Genomic DNA, 14,431 nt, shown 5'->3' with positions numbered 1-14,431 from the left:
TGATGAAATGCTGGAAATGCCTTGCTTTATTTCTATGTATAGAGTGTCTATATTTCATAAGAAGAGTGTTTTAGAAATCCAGATCTTTTAATAAGTACAAATAACAATACATGCTAACAATAGAGAAAACAAAATGACAGAAACATTACAAAATACAGATCCTTAAATTCCACAACCAAAGACCCTGTTGTAAATTAGAGGTAACATTTTGAGGGAGTGCTAAATGATAAATACAGTTGAACTTCGATATCTCAAACACTAATATCTCGAATACAATGGATATGTCGAAGTGATTTGTAAGTCCCAATTACTAATTTTTTAAGTATTTTACCCTCGATATCTCGAATACCTCGAAGTTTTTAAACAATCCCATCTAGTTCGAGATAACAAAGTTTGACTGTATAAATGTACATTACAAGATAAGAACAAGTAATTGGAATGTTCGTAGAATTACATGTACCGGTACTAGTACTGTCTTATTACAATTTCATTTTACAGTGCATTACAAATAAAACTCCCTCACTTCAGATAAGTGGTTTGAAAATTAAATAAAAGACATTGACTTTTATAATGATAATTGAATGCACTCAAAAGGAAAATAGACTGGAATGTCTCTCTGTAAAAAAAACACAACCAAGAACGAGAAGATCACTATACCAATCAACAGTATTGCAGTTTGTGTTTAACAATTTAAAATCTATCAGATATCTAATCTTTTTATTGCACAAAAAAGCTAATCGTTTTATCCCATGAGACTTAAATAGGTATATGTATATAAATTTCGTAAAGAAATTGATATTGTTATCTCCCCTGTAAATGCTATAGCTACTCTCCTTGAAATAAAAAAAAATTCTAATAAAAAAATGAGGCAGGCTGTTTTGATTCACCACAATACAGTACATATTGTACTTACAGTGTGTAACTCTAGATAAATAGTCTCTTAAATAAAATTTTGAAACAACAAACAATTTTAAGGAATGGAATGTAAATGTAACAGAATGTGACGAAACTTCTAAGTACATAACCTACACACTTAGAATAATAGGATTTTTATCCAACTGCGTAGATAAAACCTTATGTTATCACATTTTTTTTGTCTGCACAAAATAAAAAAAAATACAAAGGAAAAAATTAAGATATATATACTACGGTAGATACTTTTACAATAAATGTCAGCACAAGAACATCGAAGTAAGAAAACCAGGGCAAACTTATGGATTTCTGTTCAAATCACAGGAAAAAAAATTTAATCAATACAAGTAATGCACAGTAAAGTACAAACTTAATACATAATATATAAGCAAAGACTCGCTGCACTGGTACAAAACAATTGCATCACAATATTGCTTAAAATTTTTAGTGGATTTCTCAGATTTATAATAATATTTGTAGAAAAGTATCAAACAATTTGGCTTGTTCATTTGTCATGACAAAAATGCACATAAAATGTAGTTGTACGTACAACCCGGAGTATCAGAGATTCAGAATAACATTATCAAACCTATTCTTTTGGTGGGGATAGTATTGAGCTTGTGGAATTTATGCCTTACATGCATGTGCAAAATACAAATATCATCTGTGTAAAATTAATTTCTTGCATGTACGGTAAGTAAAAAATGCAAATTCCACTTTATTATCTTTTTATTAAAAATGAAAAAAACCTGAAGTAAGTGTCCCCTATTGTCAAGGTAACAAAACCAGAGACACTTTTCAATAAGTGAAAATTTAACTGGTTTAGTGTTTACTTGTTGATCTATTTTACTGGTAAACATGATTGAACATCCATGACTAAAAGGATGGACAAGGAATGTAATTAGGCCAGATACAGTTTTATGCTTTCTAGCCATATCAAATTTTATCAGTAACCCACCCCAGTTTAAAATGCAGTAAACACACCCTTACACAGCGTTAGATTAGAGTGCTCTGTACACTTTCTCCTACAGATACATCCCATTTATCAGGTAATCTGCTTCATTAGAATGCAGGGCCCGTCCTTTACGGATACGCCTCTTAACGTTCCGCAACCGACAACCCACAAAAAACAAGAGTATAACAGTGATACCGAGCCCGAGGCCCAGGGCCACTATGGGGCCCTGATGGCTGTCCGTGGGGCTCTCCACCACCACATGACTCTCCACCACCTCCCCTCCCAATCCGCTGCTGTCCAGAACGTTTTGGGCGGTGGAGTTTTTGCTGCTGGGGGTCAGTGTTTTGTCTGTCTTTGGACTAGGCTGTGCTGGCTTATTGTCTGCGGTTTGTAGATCAGGGTCTTTCTCCTTGATGCTTGTCTTCTGGTCTGGGTCTTTGTCTTTATTAGCACTACTGTCGGGTGCCAGGGTTGTTTTTGCCGGCGTTGTTGGTCTAGGTCTTGGTGAAGGTCTATGTGTGGGCTTTGGAGTAGTATCTGTAAAACACATATATCAACAGTACAAAACTATGCTGAATTTATTAATTTGAAGATAAAAAATCCAAACAATTATTTTTATCAGAAGAATCATACCATATGGAACATTCTTTCCTTCCTCATCCACCATAGAGTCTTTGTAATCTAGAGTAGACAAAAACAGTTGTTATAATCTCACAACATAATGTTGAAAATTAAGATTTCATATTAAAATAAATTTTTAAAAGCATACTGGCACTGTACCAGTTATCGGCTATAATTTAACGTTTTCTTTTCGTATTTCCTTATTTCTTGATACTTTTGGATAACAATTGACATACTTTAAATGGTGAACTCCTTATTTATCCATCTGTTAGATTATATCATTATTTAGAACCCAAAAAATCTTGTTCTGTGATTTTTAGCACGCCCTGAATTTGCCGAGTTTTCACGATTTACTGTACCAGTTATCGGCTTCGTGATAATAACATAGTAAAATCCCTGTACATGTTGATTTTATACTTTGCTCAAATGTAATTTGAATTATGCCCCTTGTGGGGTCAGAATAAAGGTCGTAGGGGTTATGATACATAAACAAACCTAATAAACTTATTCGTTTGTTATCATACGGTAATACCCAAAATCGTTGACTATTCAATACATAATTGTGCAATCAGGCGTTCAACTGCGCTATGAATCTCTCGGAATTAAGTGAATTCCCTTTGTTTATGCATGTTTTATGTATTGATAATATATGTCAAATCAAATCTAAGGGATATACTAACGTATTACAAAGAGGTAATATTCTATTTTTAACTTATTATGTCACATCCCCCACTGCTGAAAGTGCAAAGATGTAAATTAGCGTTAAACGATGATCGTTTAAGTGCATGTTTAAAACATATTCAAGAAAGTTTGCAAGCAAACTTACTTTTCTTTATTCTAAACAGACCACTGAATTAAAAAATCTCAGATAGTCGCGTGCTGTTAACCTGAACTCTATGTTTAGCCGATAACTGGTCTTAGCCGATAATTGGTACAGTACCAGTATAGATATGAAATTTCAACATTTTTTTGCTTAATAATTTCATACAGCTAAAAAAAAAAAACCCATACATACAGCTTCACACTACAACAAAATTTATTTCACTACAATGTGCAACATTGATGACACTTTAATAGTGAAAAATATAAAACTTTAAAAAACGAAATACATATACAGTGGAGCCTCAGATATCCGGACGCCAGATATCCGGACGCTTCACTTACCGGTCGATTTTTATTGGGAACGGAATTTTTACACAATAATTTGTCTCGTTTATCCGGAATTCCGCGTTCCGGATCCGGACGGTCAAATTTTACCACATAATACAATTTTCCTTTAAATTTTACCTCATTTAACCGGACGGTCACATTTAAGTGTTCGGGGGCACAAAAGTTTTTTATGCGCAAGTGCAAATTGGTGTAAAAACATCTGACACTGGTTGTTGGTTTTAAACAATGCCTTCGTCCGGTAATCGGGGTCACCTGGTCACGTTATGTACTCGCCCGAGGATATTACGATAACCATGGATGCGACATGTTTAATTGTCGCCATTTAACTTATGAACTGTTATTGTTTGATTAAAATGTCATGAAAATTGTTTAATTTGTGTTTAAAAAAGTCAACTATTGATTGAATTAAAATTCTATTAATCGTAGTGTGATTAGATCGTTCGTACGCCTATTCATTTTAAAACGTAATTGAAATGAAATATTTGATAATTTGAGTTCTGTTTACGATAGTTATTAAGACAGCTTGGGATGTTCAGCTTATCGACATTAATTTTATAGCGTGTGTTCAATTAACAGTGTAATAATAATTTATGCCAAACATGGCGTGGATGATTGTTCACGCTACTTGTAAATATCGCTTTCGTGCAATTAACTCTATAGAAAGATGGATACGTAAAATTAGCTTGGGTAAGTTCTGTCAATGAAAAAATAGCTTGGACAATTATCAATAAGGGAATATATACAGATTTTCACCCATTTTCAATCATCAAATGTTGAGCAGCTTCAAACATGTCAACACCACCGGCCAAGAGAGCGAGAGTTGCGATCACCGCTAGCTTGAAGAAAAAGATTTGTCAGCGTAAAGTGGAACACCGACTCTCTTCTCTTCGCTTTGTTATGCGAATGTAATAAAAGTATCGGTTTAATACAGTGATTGTTATGTACATGTACATGTGTTGCCTTGAAGAATGTAGTGCTTGGTTTCATGTGGAAAAAACATGTACCTTAAATAATGTTTTTAACAATATTTTGTTTTGTTAATTTAAAAAAAAACTAAACTTTTTTTGTAGTGCTTATGGCTATCAAAATAAAATATTTAATTGTATAATTAATTTATGAGTTATGTTTCCATAAATATTAAAGGTAAATATCACAATTCAGATATCCGGACGCTTCACCTATCCGGACGATTTGGCCTGGGGACAAAAGTGTCCGGATAAGTGAGGCTCCACTGTATACTCATAATGTAAAAATACAGAGAAAAGGGAGAAAACCATAGTCTGTACAAAAACAGTTACATTCACAAGCTAAAAAAAAAGACTACTCTGCAATATAAGGAAGAAAAAAAAATCCACAACAACAAAACCTGTGTGTCTACAACAACCTGACAACAGCTAGACAACACTGGGTACCTGTGTCCTCTTGATTGACGGGAGAAGGGTACTTCTTGCTAGGATCGTCATAGTTATAATAGTCATAATTCCAATAGGAGTAGGGACTGTCGTAGAATGGGTAGCGAGATCCGTCGTACCTATGTAATGGCCTTCTGTGGCCCGATGTCTTGCGCTGGTCTCCCAGGGGATTCTTGTTGAGATAATTGTCATAGCCTGTGTTCTGCTGTACCTCCTTCTGCTTCTGTTTGTGAAGCTTACTTGATTTATCTGCCATTTGATTTCGATCCTTGATCCCTTGTTTCCTGTGGTAGGCACCACTTATTCTACCCTTGGACCTTCCCCTGCTTCTTCCCTGGCTTTGAATTCCACTTGCCATGCTATTCTGTTGTTTGTGATTAGTACCTGTCTGTCCATTACCCCTATTGGTACTCTCTGTCCATCCTTGCAGTTCATTTAATTTCCCTGACTGTCCACCATCTTGATTTATGGGACCTTTCCTTCCTTGAGATTCAGCACTATCTGTATTCCCCTGAACACGAGAATCTTCATTTATTCTGCCTTTTCCAGCATCCTCTGCATTTTTCTGCATATTTGTCTCACTGCCAAGGTTGGGATTGCCCATGTTAGATTCTGTATGTTGTTTCCAAGTCCTCTCAGGAGCAGCATCACGGTGTGGCACAGGCACCTCCTGATTTCCCGTTTCCGGTTGCAAGTTCTTGTCAGAATGTGGAGAACTCATGGAATCTGAAGATGTTTGTTGTTCTGATTCATTTGGTTCTAGTTTGTTATTTTTTTGATCCATTTTATCATGTGCTGAGTTTGGAGTCTTCTCCCATTCATTTTGACTGTCTGGGGCCAGATCCTGTGTTTTATCATCACTTTTCCAGCTTGGGACATCATTCCGGAAATGATTCTTTGAATTTTTGATAGAACTGCTCTTCCATCCAGTCTGGTCTGGTTGGTTCCAATCTGTTTGTTGATTTTGACTTTTCCACTTGTTAGAGCTACCTTTAGTGGAAACTGACTGCAGGGTGGAAAGAACTGTTGTTGGCATACTAGTCGATTTCAATATATGATCTTGGCCTGAAGCTACTTGTTTACTCAAAACTGGTGCTCCGTCTCTTCCTTGCGGAACAGGTGCAACTTTCCTGTTAAAGTATCTCTCTCCAGAATAAGGTTTGGAACCTTTTGGATTCCCTGTTCCTAAATCAGCCTGGGAACTAGGAGCATGACTTTTACTCTCAGTGGCTGACTTGCCATAATAGTCTTGCACTGGATTTATGTATCCATTGTTTGTACCTATTAGTCTACCATTGCTATCATAGGAATTGTAAAACCTTGGATCATATGGATACTGAACTCCACCAGGCTGGAACCTTCCATAGTTTTGAGGAACATTTTGTGTTCCATACAAGGGGTTGTATCCAGATGGCCAGTAGTATGCATTTCCATTGTACATACTCGTATCTGATCCTACCGGTAACCTGTTCACATTACTAGGGAAGTATTGGGGTAGGACCTGGTCATTCACACCTTGTCTGCTGAGGATCTGCTGAACAGCTTTCAGTGTTGTAGGTTTGGCTGTAGTCGTAGTCGTTGTTGTGGTTGTGGTTGTTGTCATTGCTAATTATTGTTATTAATAACATTTTATCATGACATTAGTAAAGAAATATACAGTACATCAGTAAATATATTTTGAACAAAGCTGATCAATTTCAATTAAAAAATCTCAATAATTCAAACATCAATGAAACTGTTGAGTTGATTACAGTCCTCCATCATCTCAGTATTCTAAGTATTTTACTGATCAAAATGTGTAAAAAGCTAAAAAGTGATAAAAATTTTGAAAATTTTAATGCTTTTTTTTTAATGCATTGCAGCAACCTGAAAAATTAACAAACTCTTGTGACTCTTTTTTCTGTTCTTCAACTCACCAGACAAATAGGACATTGAAATATTTCTGTAGACATATCTTTGTGTTGCATTTTGATTTTACATACCTGAGGGAGGAGGGGCACATGTCTCCTCATCGGAACCATCCGCACACTGTGGCTGTCCGTCACATACATGGTCTTTAGAGATGCATTCTGGGACATTGAACCCTTGGCCTTTGTTTTCACACTCAAATGCAGAATCGGGACAGTCAACTCCTACAAGGCAAAATAAATTGTTGTAATAGTTAACATACATCCTTAGTATTGAAATTTTCAAATTATAGCACAAATCACAAATTTCAGTATGATAGGTATTGTAGACTTACTGCATATTCCATATTTAGCATGATATCCGTAAGAACACTTGCAAATGCCATCTCTGCATTCAGCATTTCTATCGCTACATTCCTCATTCCAGTCAATGTCGCATCTCCCATACAAAGGAACTGTAAAATCAGTTGAGACTAAGATGCAAAGGTGGTATTTTATTCATTATTTATCAAAGATGAAAAGTTACCGTACCTATAAAACCAGAAACTGAGTCACAGATATACAATTGTTTTAAGTTGATGAATTGACCATGTAAGATTTAATTTATTGTATGGTACCTTTTTAATTTCCCTTCTCAATAAATTTAACTGGTATATGAAATTTGTTAAAAACTAGAGATACTGTGAGCAAGCTCACAATTGATACCCCCCGCCAAGAAAAAAATCATAACGCGTGTATTTTTTGCTATTATAGAAAATATTGGATGAATCTATTTCACTGTCCATTTTCTATAAATAACAATTGCTTTATTTTTGAAAACTGTTAATTTTTAGCTTCTAATATTTCCCTTAATACAAGACATGACACAGACAGAATTTAGCTTTTTTGAAACAATGACCTTGAACTTTCTCAATTGACCTTGGGTCAAGGTCATGACACACCCTTAGGTCATAAGCAATCTTTGTGTGAAGTAAGAACTTCCAATGTTTCCCCATAAGAAAGATATGGACCGGACATGAATTTTGCACTTTTTCTGCCAGTGACCTTGACCTTGCCCAAATGGCCTTGGGTCAATGTCATGACACACCCTTAGGTCATAAGCAATCTTTGTGTGAAGTAAGAACTTCCAATGTTTCCCCATAAGAAAGATATGGACCGGACACGAATTTTGCTTTTTTTCTGCCAGTGACCTTGACCTTGTCCGAATGACCTTGGGTCAAGGTCATGACACACCCTGAGGTCATAAGCAATCTTTGTGTGAAGTTAGAACTTCCAATGTTTCCCCATAAGAAAGATATGGACCGGACACGAATTTTGCATTTTTTCTGCCAGTGACCTTGACCTTGCCCGAATGACCTTGGGTCAAGGTCATGACACACCCTTAGGTCATAAGCAATCTTTGTGTGAAGTAAGAACTTCCAATGTTTCTCCATAAGAAAGATATGGACCGGACACGAATTTTGCACTTTTTTCTGCCAGTGACCTTGACCTTGCCCGAATGACCTTGGGTCAAGGTCATGACACACCCTTAGGTCATAAGCAATCTTTGTGTGAAGTAAGAACTTCCAATGTTTCTCCATAAGAAAGATATGGACCGGACACGATTGCACAGACAGACGGACAGACGGACAGACGGACAGACGGACGGACAGACGGACGGACAAGGTGATTCCTATATACCCCCCCAAACTTTGTTTGCGGGGGGTATAAAAATGTTTCAAATTTTTGGATATAGCTATTTCTATTCAGCAGTAAGATACCAGACTTTTTACCACCTCCCAGAAAAATTTAAGGAAATTTTTAAAAGAGATTTTTAACTGATGCAAATTATTCATTTGTCTCCAAATCTATGATGTTTATTATCTGAGTTGAAAAGAAAGATGTCCAAATTAATAAAAATTCTACTTTTACACTTTATAAAAACCAATTTAATACCATTTTTTCTAGGAGCATTGGTAGTTGGCTTGGGAGTCTCTTTTGAATGGAGACCCTCCAATTCATTTTCATGTTGTTGTTGATGTCCTGTTGAAGATGAACTGGGTGCCGCGTGGTTAGGGAAAAACATTGAAGTGTAATTGGCATGTTCTGCAAACAGACATTTACTTGGTGTTCCACAGTTAAAAAGGTAACAGTTGTGCTCAGCCTACAAAATAAAATAGAAATATACCGGTACATACCGAAAAGCCTTTTCTAAATACAGTTATTAGAGCATGAGCAGTTTAAATTTCAATTGATCAAAAATATTGGTAGGCTTGTCTTCCTGTATAAATTTACAGAGATTTAGCTCAGTTTCTACATAAACACTACCGTAAAACATTTCTAAAGAATAACTGACTCCTTGATCCACTTATAAAATATCAGCTTGAATCAAATTCATGTATTTCATTAAAAAAATGATAAATACATCCAAACTTCGTTATCTCAAACTAGATAGGACTGTTTAAAAACTTAGAGATATCTGAGCATTCGAGATATTGAGTGTAAATTAGTTAAAAAAATAAATGTTTGGAACTTACAAATCACTCCGACATATATATTGCATTCGAGATATCAAAGTTCAACTGTAAGTATAATCTCTACGAAAAAATCCTTCTTATTTGCAAAAAGAATTGTATAGATTTGGAGATTTCATGCAAAAATTACTAAGCCCAAAGTGCTAAAGGTTGTATCCAGAAAAAGATTCAATGAGAGTCTATAGATATTTTTTTTTTAGTAAATGCATACCAGTACTTAAATTTTCACAATAATACATTCAACAGACAAGTAATCTGAGAGTGAGATTCCTTCATTAGTCTCTTCATATAGCAAATTAGGCATATGTCAGAGTCTGAGAAGCAATTCTGGTGTCACTCATTCATCAATCTAAATCTAAACATTTTTTTTATTTTTTTTTTGTAATTGACCAGCAAGAAGCTGGAATTTCTTTCTTAAAACACTGACAAGCTGATCATCATTTTATATGACTTTGTTGTCATCACTGATACTGCTCTATGCATTAAAGGAGTCTCAGATGAACAAATATTTAAACTTCTGCAGTTCTACATGTATCAGGTTCAGTAAAATTACTAGATTTAGCTACATAGCTTGACTTACCCACATAGCTTTATTTACCTACCTGAAGTAGATAAATTTAGATACGTTTATGCAATTCTGCTTTTTATGTAAAACAGACAAAAAGTTGCAAGGAACTGTCAGCATATACTAGTAATTTGTCGGTTTAAAAAAGCAACCCAGAGCAAAAAAAATCAAAACAATGCTGCTTTTGAGCAGTTTTTAGCAAAACATGCATTTCTATTGTTAGAGTAACTGTATATGGCACCATGTATGTGATGAGGCATGGATAAGTGTGATTACTTCACATTGTGCTGAATTATGACTAATCAATTATCATGTTAACAAGAAATGTTCTTCTTTGTTATTGAAGTAACTCTTTGGCAACACATAAACAGCTTTACATAGTCCCAACATTTTTAGAACTTTGACTACAATTGTGCTGAAAGAGCAACATATCCAAGAGTAATTTTTATGATGAATTGTTTTCATATCAGTCAGAAGTTGAAATTTATTGCTGCAGTCTTTTTGTATAAATGCCCATTTAAGACAAAATTATGATTAAGTAGGCAAATAAACCTACTTCAGGTAGGTAAATAAAGCTATGTAGGTAAATCAAGCTTTGTAATCTAGTGATTGTACTGGAACTGTATATAACCACCAAGTCTCTTTCGCACCTTATTTTCATACACGATTAAATTGCATCCTTGTGTGTAACAGCAAGCATTAACACATTCTTCACGAGTTTTCTTGTTGAACGACTTAAGAAAAAAAGCACCATTGTTGATGGATGCTTTGGAACGGATTATCAAACTAGCGTTCGGTCTGTATTGACAAAGATTCCCCAATGTGTCTTCCATTAGATCAGCTTGATGTTTATCAGACTGCACATTTTCCTCTGAATTGTCACCCTCAGAATGAGTGTTTATTGGGTCATATTGATCTTTTGGTTTCGACGGAGATTGATCAGGGACATCGGGGACCTTCGACTTCACTTCATTTTTGGAGTCTAGACGTTTTTCCACAAACTGCCAAAACCTAGGATCTTGAAAATATTGTTCTAATCCACTCAATTTCTCTTTGGTGTTCACAAGAACTATTAAAGTCACGAAATAGAAGAGTATTTTCATTGTTTACGTTAACGCATTGACAAGTATTACCGAAACGGAAGTCCCCCTTCTCATGACACGCAAGCGCAATTTTTTGACAAACCGAAAAGAAAGTAGTCCCTCACTCAACCGACCCCCCCTTCTCCGATTTGTCGGAGATGTATATGCCATTACATATCATGCTTTTTAATTAATTAGGAATTTTTAGAGGTGTAAAATCACCTTCTTAGTGTGTATTTCATATAAGTCACACCTTTCTTAAAAAGGGTGCTCTAAATTAAATTGGTGTTTTTATTAAGTAAATAGTTCAACTTTCGAATATTCTTTGTAAGATGCAAATTTAAATTCATTTAATTTATATCAAATCTCATAAATGAATATAAATATAAATATATATATATATATATATATATATATATATATATATATATATATATATATATATATATTCCGCAAACATTTCTAGAATATACATTTAACGATTAAGATTGTTTGAAAATTGATCCAGTAGTAACTTTTATAATGATGCATTGTAGCACCCATTTTTTTTTGGGGGGGGGGGGCATTTGCGGTCTAACGTTACAGCGTAATTTTCGCGAATAACGCAATACGGCTTCAAGCATGTTTGTAACAATTTTATATACCCATATATGCATAAGAATATTAATTAAAGTGTATTACTTAATTTAAATAACTGCCAAGGGATGTGTTTAATGTCTAAAATGATTTTTCTAAGGTTTTATTTTTACTGATGCATAATCAAAATATGAATACTTGAAAGTTGTTAAGTTGAAAGCGAGATACAGTGCTTGGAATTTCATTTTTATGTGCATGTAACGAGTATGAATTTTTAAACTGTATTTGTATTTATTAAATCAACATTTATAATTTTTTAAAATCAGCGCTTCAATTTCGAGCAATGTATCATTTTTATAAACATACATATTTTTCTTTCCAAATTTAATTGCACAAGAAAAAGATGATTCCCTTTTAAACTTATCATAGTATGGAATTCCATATACGACAGCCAAATTTCAGCTGTCAACTGCTGACTGCTTACTGCTATCTGCTTGCTGCCAGCTGCTTTCAGGCTGACGAAATGTTTTTATGCATGTGCTAAAAATGTTATCTGACGGGAATAAGCACTGATTTAGTCATTTGACGCCTTGGCTTAAAATCTGTTTACAAATATCAATGCAAAATACATATTTAACATTAAAAGTTTATTTATTAAGCATATAATAGTCAATTTAAAAAAATTAAAAAATTGTTCTAAAATGATATTTGTAAAATTGCATTTCAGAACCAAGTAGTCATCTTCTTTCTGTTCAGCCTGTCAGGGATGGAGAAATTAAATTCACCTTGATAGATTGTACAGAAAGAGGTTCAGGGGGCGCCTGTAAAGTGCGAAACGAAATCGAAACGAAACGAAATCGAACGAAACTCTCCCAAACTTGCGTATATACATGTCGCTGATAAGTGTTAAGGCATCTCTCTCTCTCTCTCTCTCTCTCTCTCTCTCTCTCTCTCTCTCTCTCTCTCTCTCTCTCTCTCTCTCTCTCTCTTTAAACGTCCGAATATCATTTAATGAAACAAATTAGAAATATTAAAAGGTATAGGAATGTACATCACTTATTTACATAATTATATAGTTTTTGCAAATTTCGGATAATCGGCTTTAAAAATTACAGCGGCAAACATACAGGAAACATACAGGTAGTTATATTTTATGGTTCAAAAATTTATTTCAATGAATTTATTTTCACTTATGTAGTCAAAATTGATGTTAGTTTTGTTTAAATTCCGTTTCGTTTCGATTTTTGGTTTCGTTTCGTTTGGTTTCGTTTCGTTTCGATTGGTTTCGTTTCGTTTCGATTGGTTTCGTTTCGTTTCGTTCGATTTTGTTTCGTTTCGTTTCGTTTCGATTTCGTTTCGCACTTTACAGGCGCCCGTATATCAGGCACGTAGCATCGTTTTGAAAGTAGGGGGAGGGGGTCAAACAATTTACTTGTTAATTTCCTCCCTTTTTATTTCCATAGTACATGCTCCCAAGAAAGGGGGCAACTATATCTTAATTTACTTTTTATAAGTGAATTAAAAAAAAAAAAGTAACCCCCCCCCCCCCCTGATGCTACGTGCCTGTTGTGTAGTAATAATTGTATTATACAAAAGTGTTACGAAGAAATGTACATTAACTGCGACTTACATGGACACAAAAATTGGGCTTCTGATGTAAAGAAAATTTTAAATGAAATTGGGTTCAATGAAGTTTGGAATAAACAAACAATTGATTCACTAACTCTAAAAGTCATAAATCAACGAATCGTAGACTTGGCTAAACAAGATATTTTTGGTAAAATAGAAAATTCGCAGAAATGTCATTTTTATAAATATTTAGTGAATGGATTTTATCTTCAATATTACCTTAGAAAGTCAATTCCTGTAAAATTTCAACAGTGTATATCAAAATTAAGATTGTCCTCACATCGTTTAGCTATCGAAACTGGAAGGTACAATAATACACAAAGAGCCCAAAGGAACTGCTTTTCATGTAAAAATTATGTTGAAGATGAATTCCATTTTATTTTAGTGTGTCCAGTATATATTAAATACCCTCAAAAATACATTAAAAAGTATTTTTATGAGAAACCATCGATGTTCAAGCTGTTGCAATTGTTTAATAACGAAAATTTTAAAGATATGTGTAACCTCGGCAAATACATTTATTATAGTATGAAATTAAGAAACGATATATGTAATTAAGTGTAGATGTTGTTCTTTTTTTATTTTTTTCGCCTTTACTTATGTCAATTTTTCATATTTATGTATGTACAATGTAATAGGGGCTCCTGTAAAATACCCACTTCTGTACTTTAATATGTTTAATTTGTAAAATCTGATGAGCTGCAAAGCTTAAAGAAATAAAGAATGAATAGTAATAGCCAGGACTCTCTTTGTCGTGCGGCATATCTGCATTTTCAAAAGCAAAATATGAATCCCCCCCCCCCCCCCCCTTGGAAATGAATTTAATATTTCAGATTCAGCTTTTTTAATCTCGTCTTCAAAGGCGACTTTGAATCATGAGAATAGCAATATTCTGAGACCCTATATACAATTATTAATTTTTCATATACACTGGTGAATATTGGTAAAAAAAAACCATGTAATTGATTTATATTTCCTGCTTATTTAAAATGAAATAATTAACATTAACATAAAAGGTATCAAGTTTCTTCTAAACGTAAAGTGTCTGTTGTGAAGCATCTTCGCTAGCCAAGGGTTTTCGGTCCACTT

At 34.4% G+C, this 14,431-nt stretch overlaps 1 protein-coding gene across 1 annotated transcript; it reads right to left on the bottom strand.

Annotated features, from left to right (window-relative positions):
* Positions 1–68: 68 nt before the first annotated feature.
* LOC105322151 (uncharacterized) lies at positions 69–11,222 on the bottom strand. Its single transcript, XM_011420691.4, has 7 exons — positions 10,706–11,222; positions 8,913–9,120; positions 7,313–7,432; positions 7,053–7,202; positions 5,071–6,675; positions 2,501–2,548; positions 69–2,404 (listed from the first exon to the last, which is right to left on the bottom strand). The coding sequence occupies exons 1-7, from the start codon at positions 11,156–11,158 to the stop codon at positions 1,938–1,940; spliced, it is 3,051 nt and encodes a 1,016-aa protein (XP_011418993.4). The 5' UTR covers positions 11,159–11,222; the 3' UTR covers positions 69–1,937.
* Between the last annotated feature and the right edge of the window lie 3,209 nt (positions 11,223–14,431).

The sequence above is a fragment of the Magallana gigas genome, chromosome 6 (genome assembly GCF_963853765.1).
Source record: "Magallana gigas chromosome 6, xbMagGiga1.1, whole genome shotgun sequence".
Taxonomy (NCBI): domain Eukaryota; kingdom Metazoa; phylum Mollusca; class Bivalvia; order Ostreida; family Ostreidae; genus Magallana; species Magallana gigas.
Note: the sequence above shows the minus strand (reverse complement) of the source record. Positions and strands in the feature narration are given on the sequence as shown.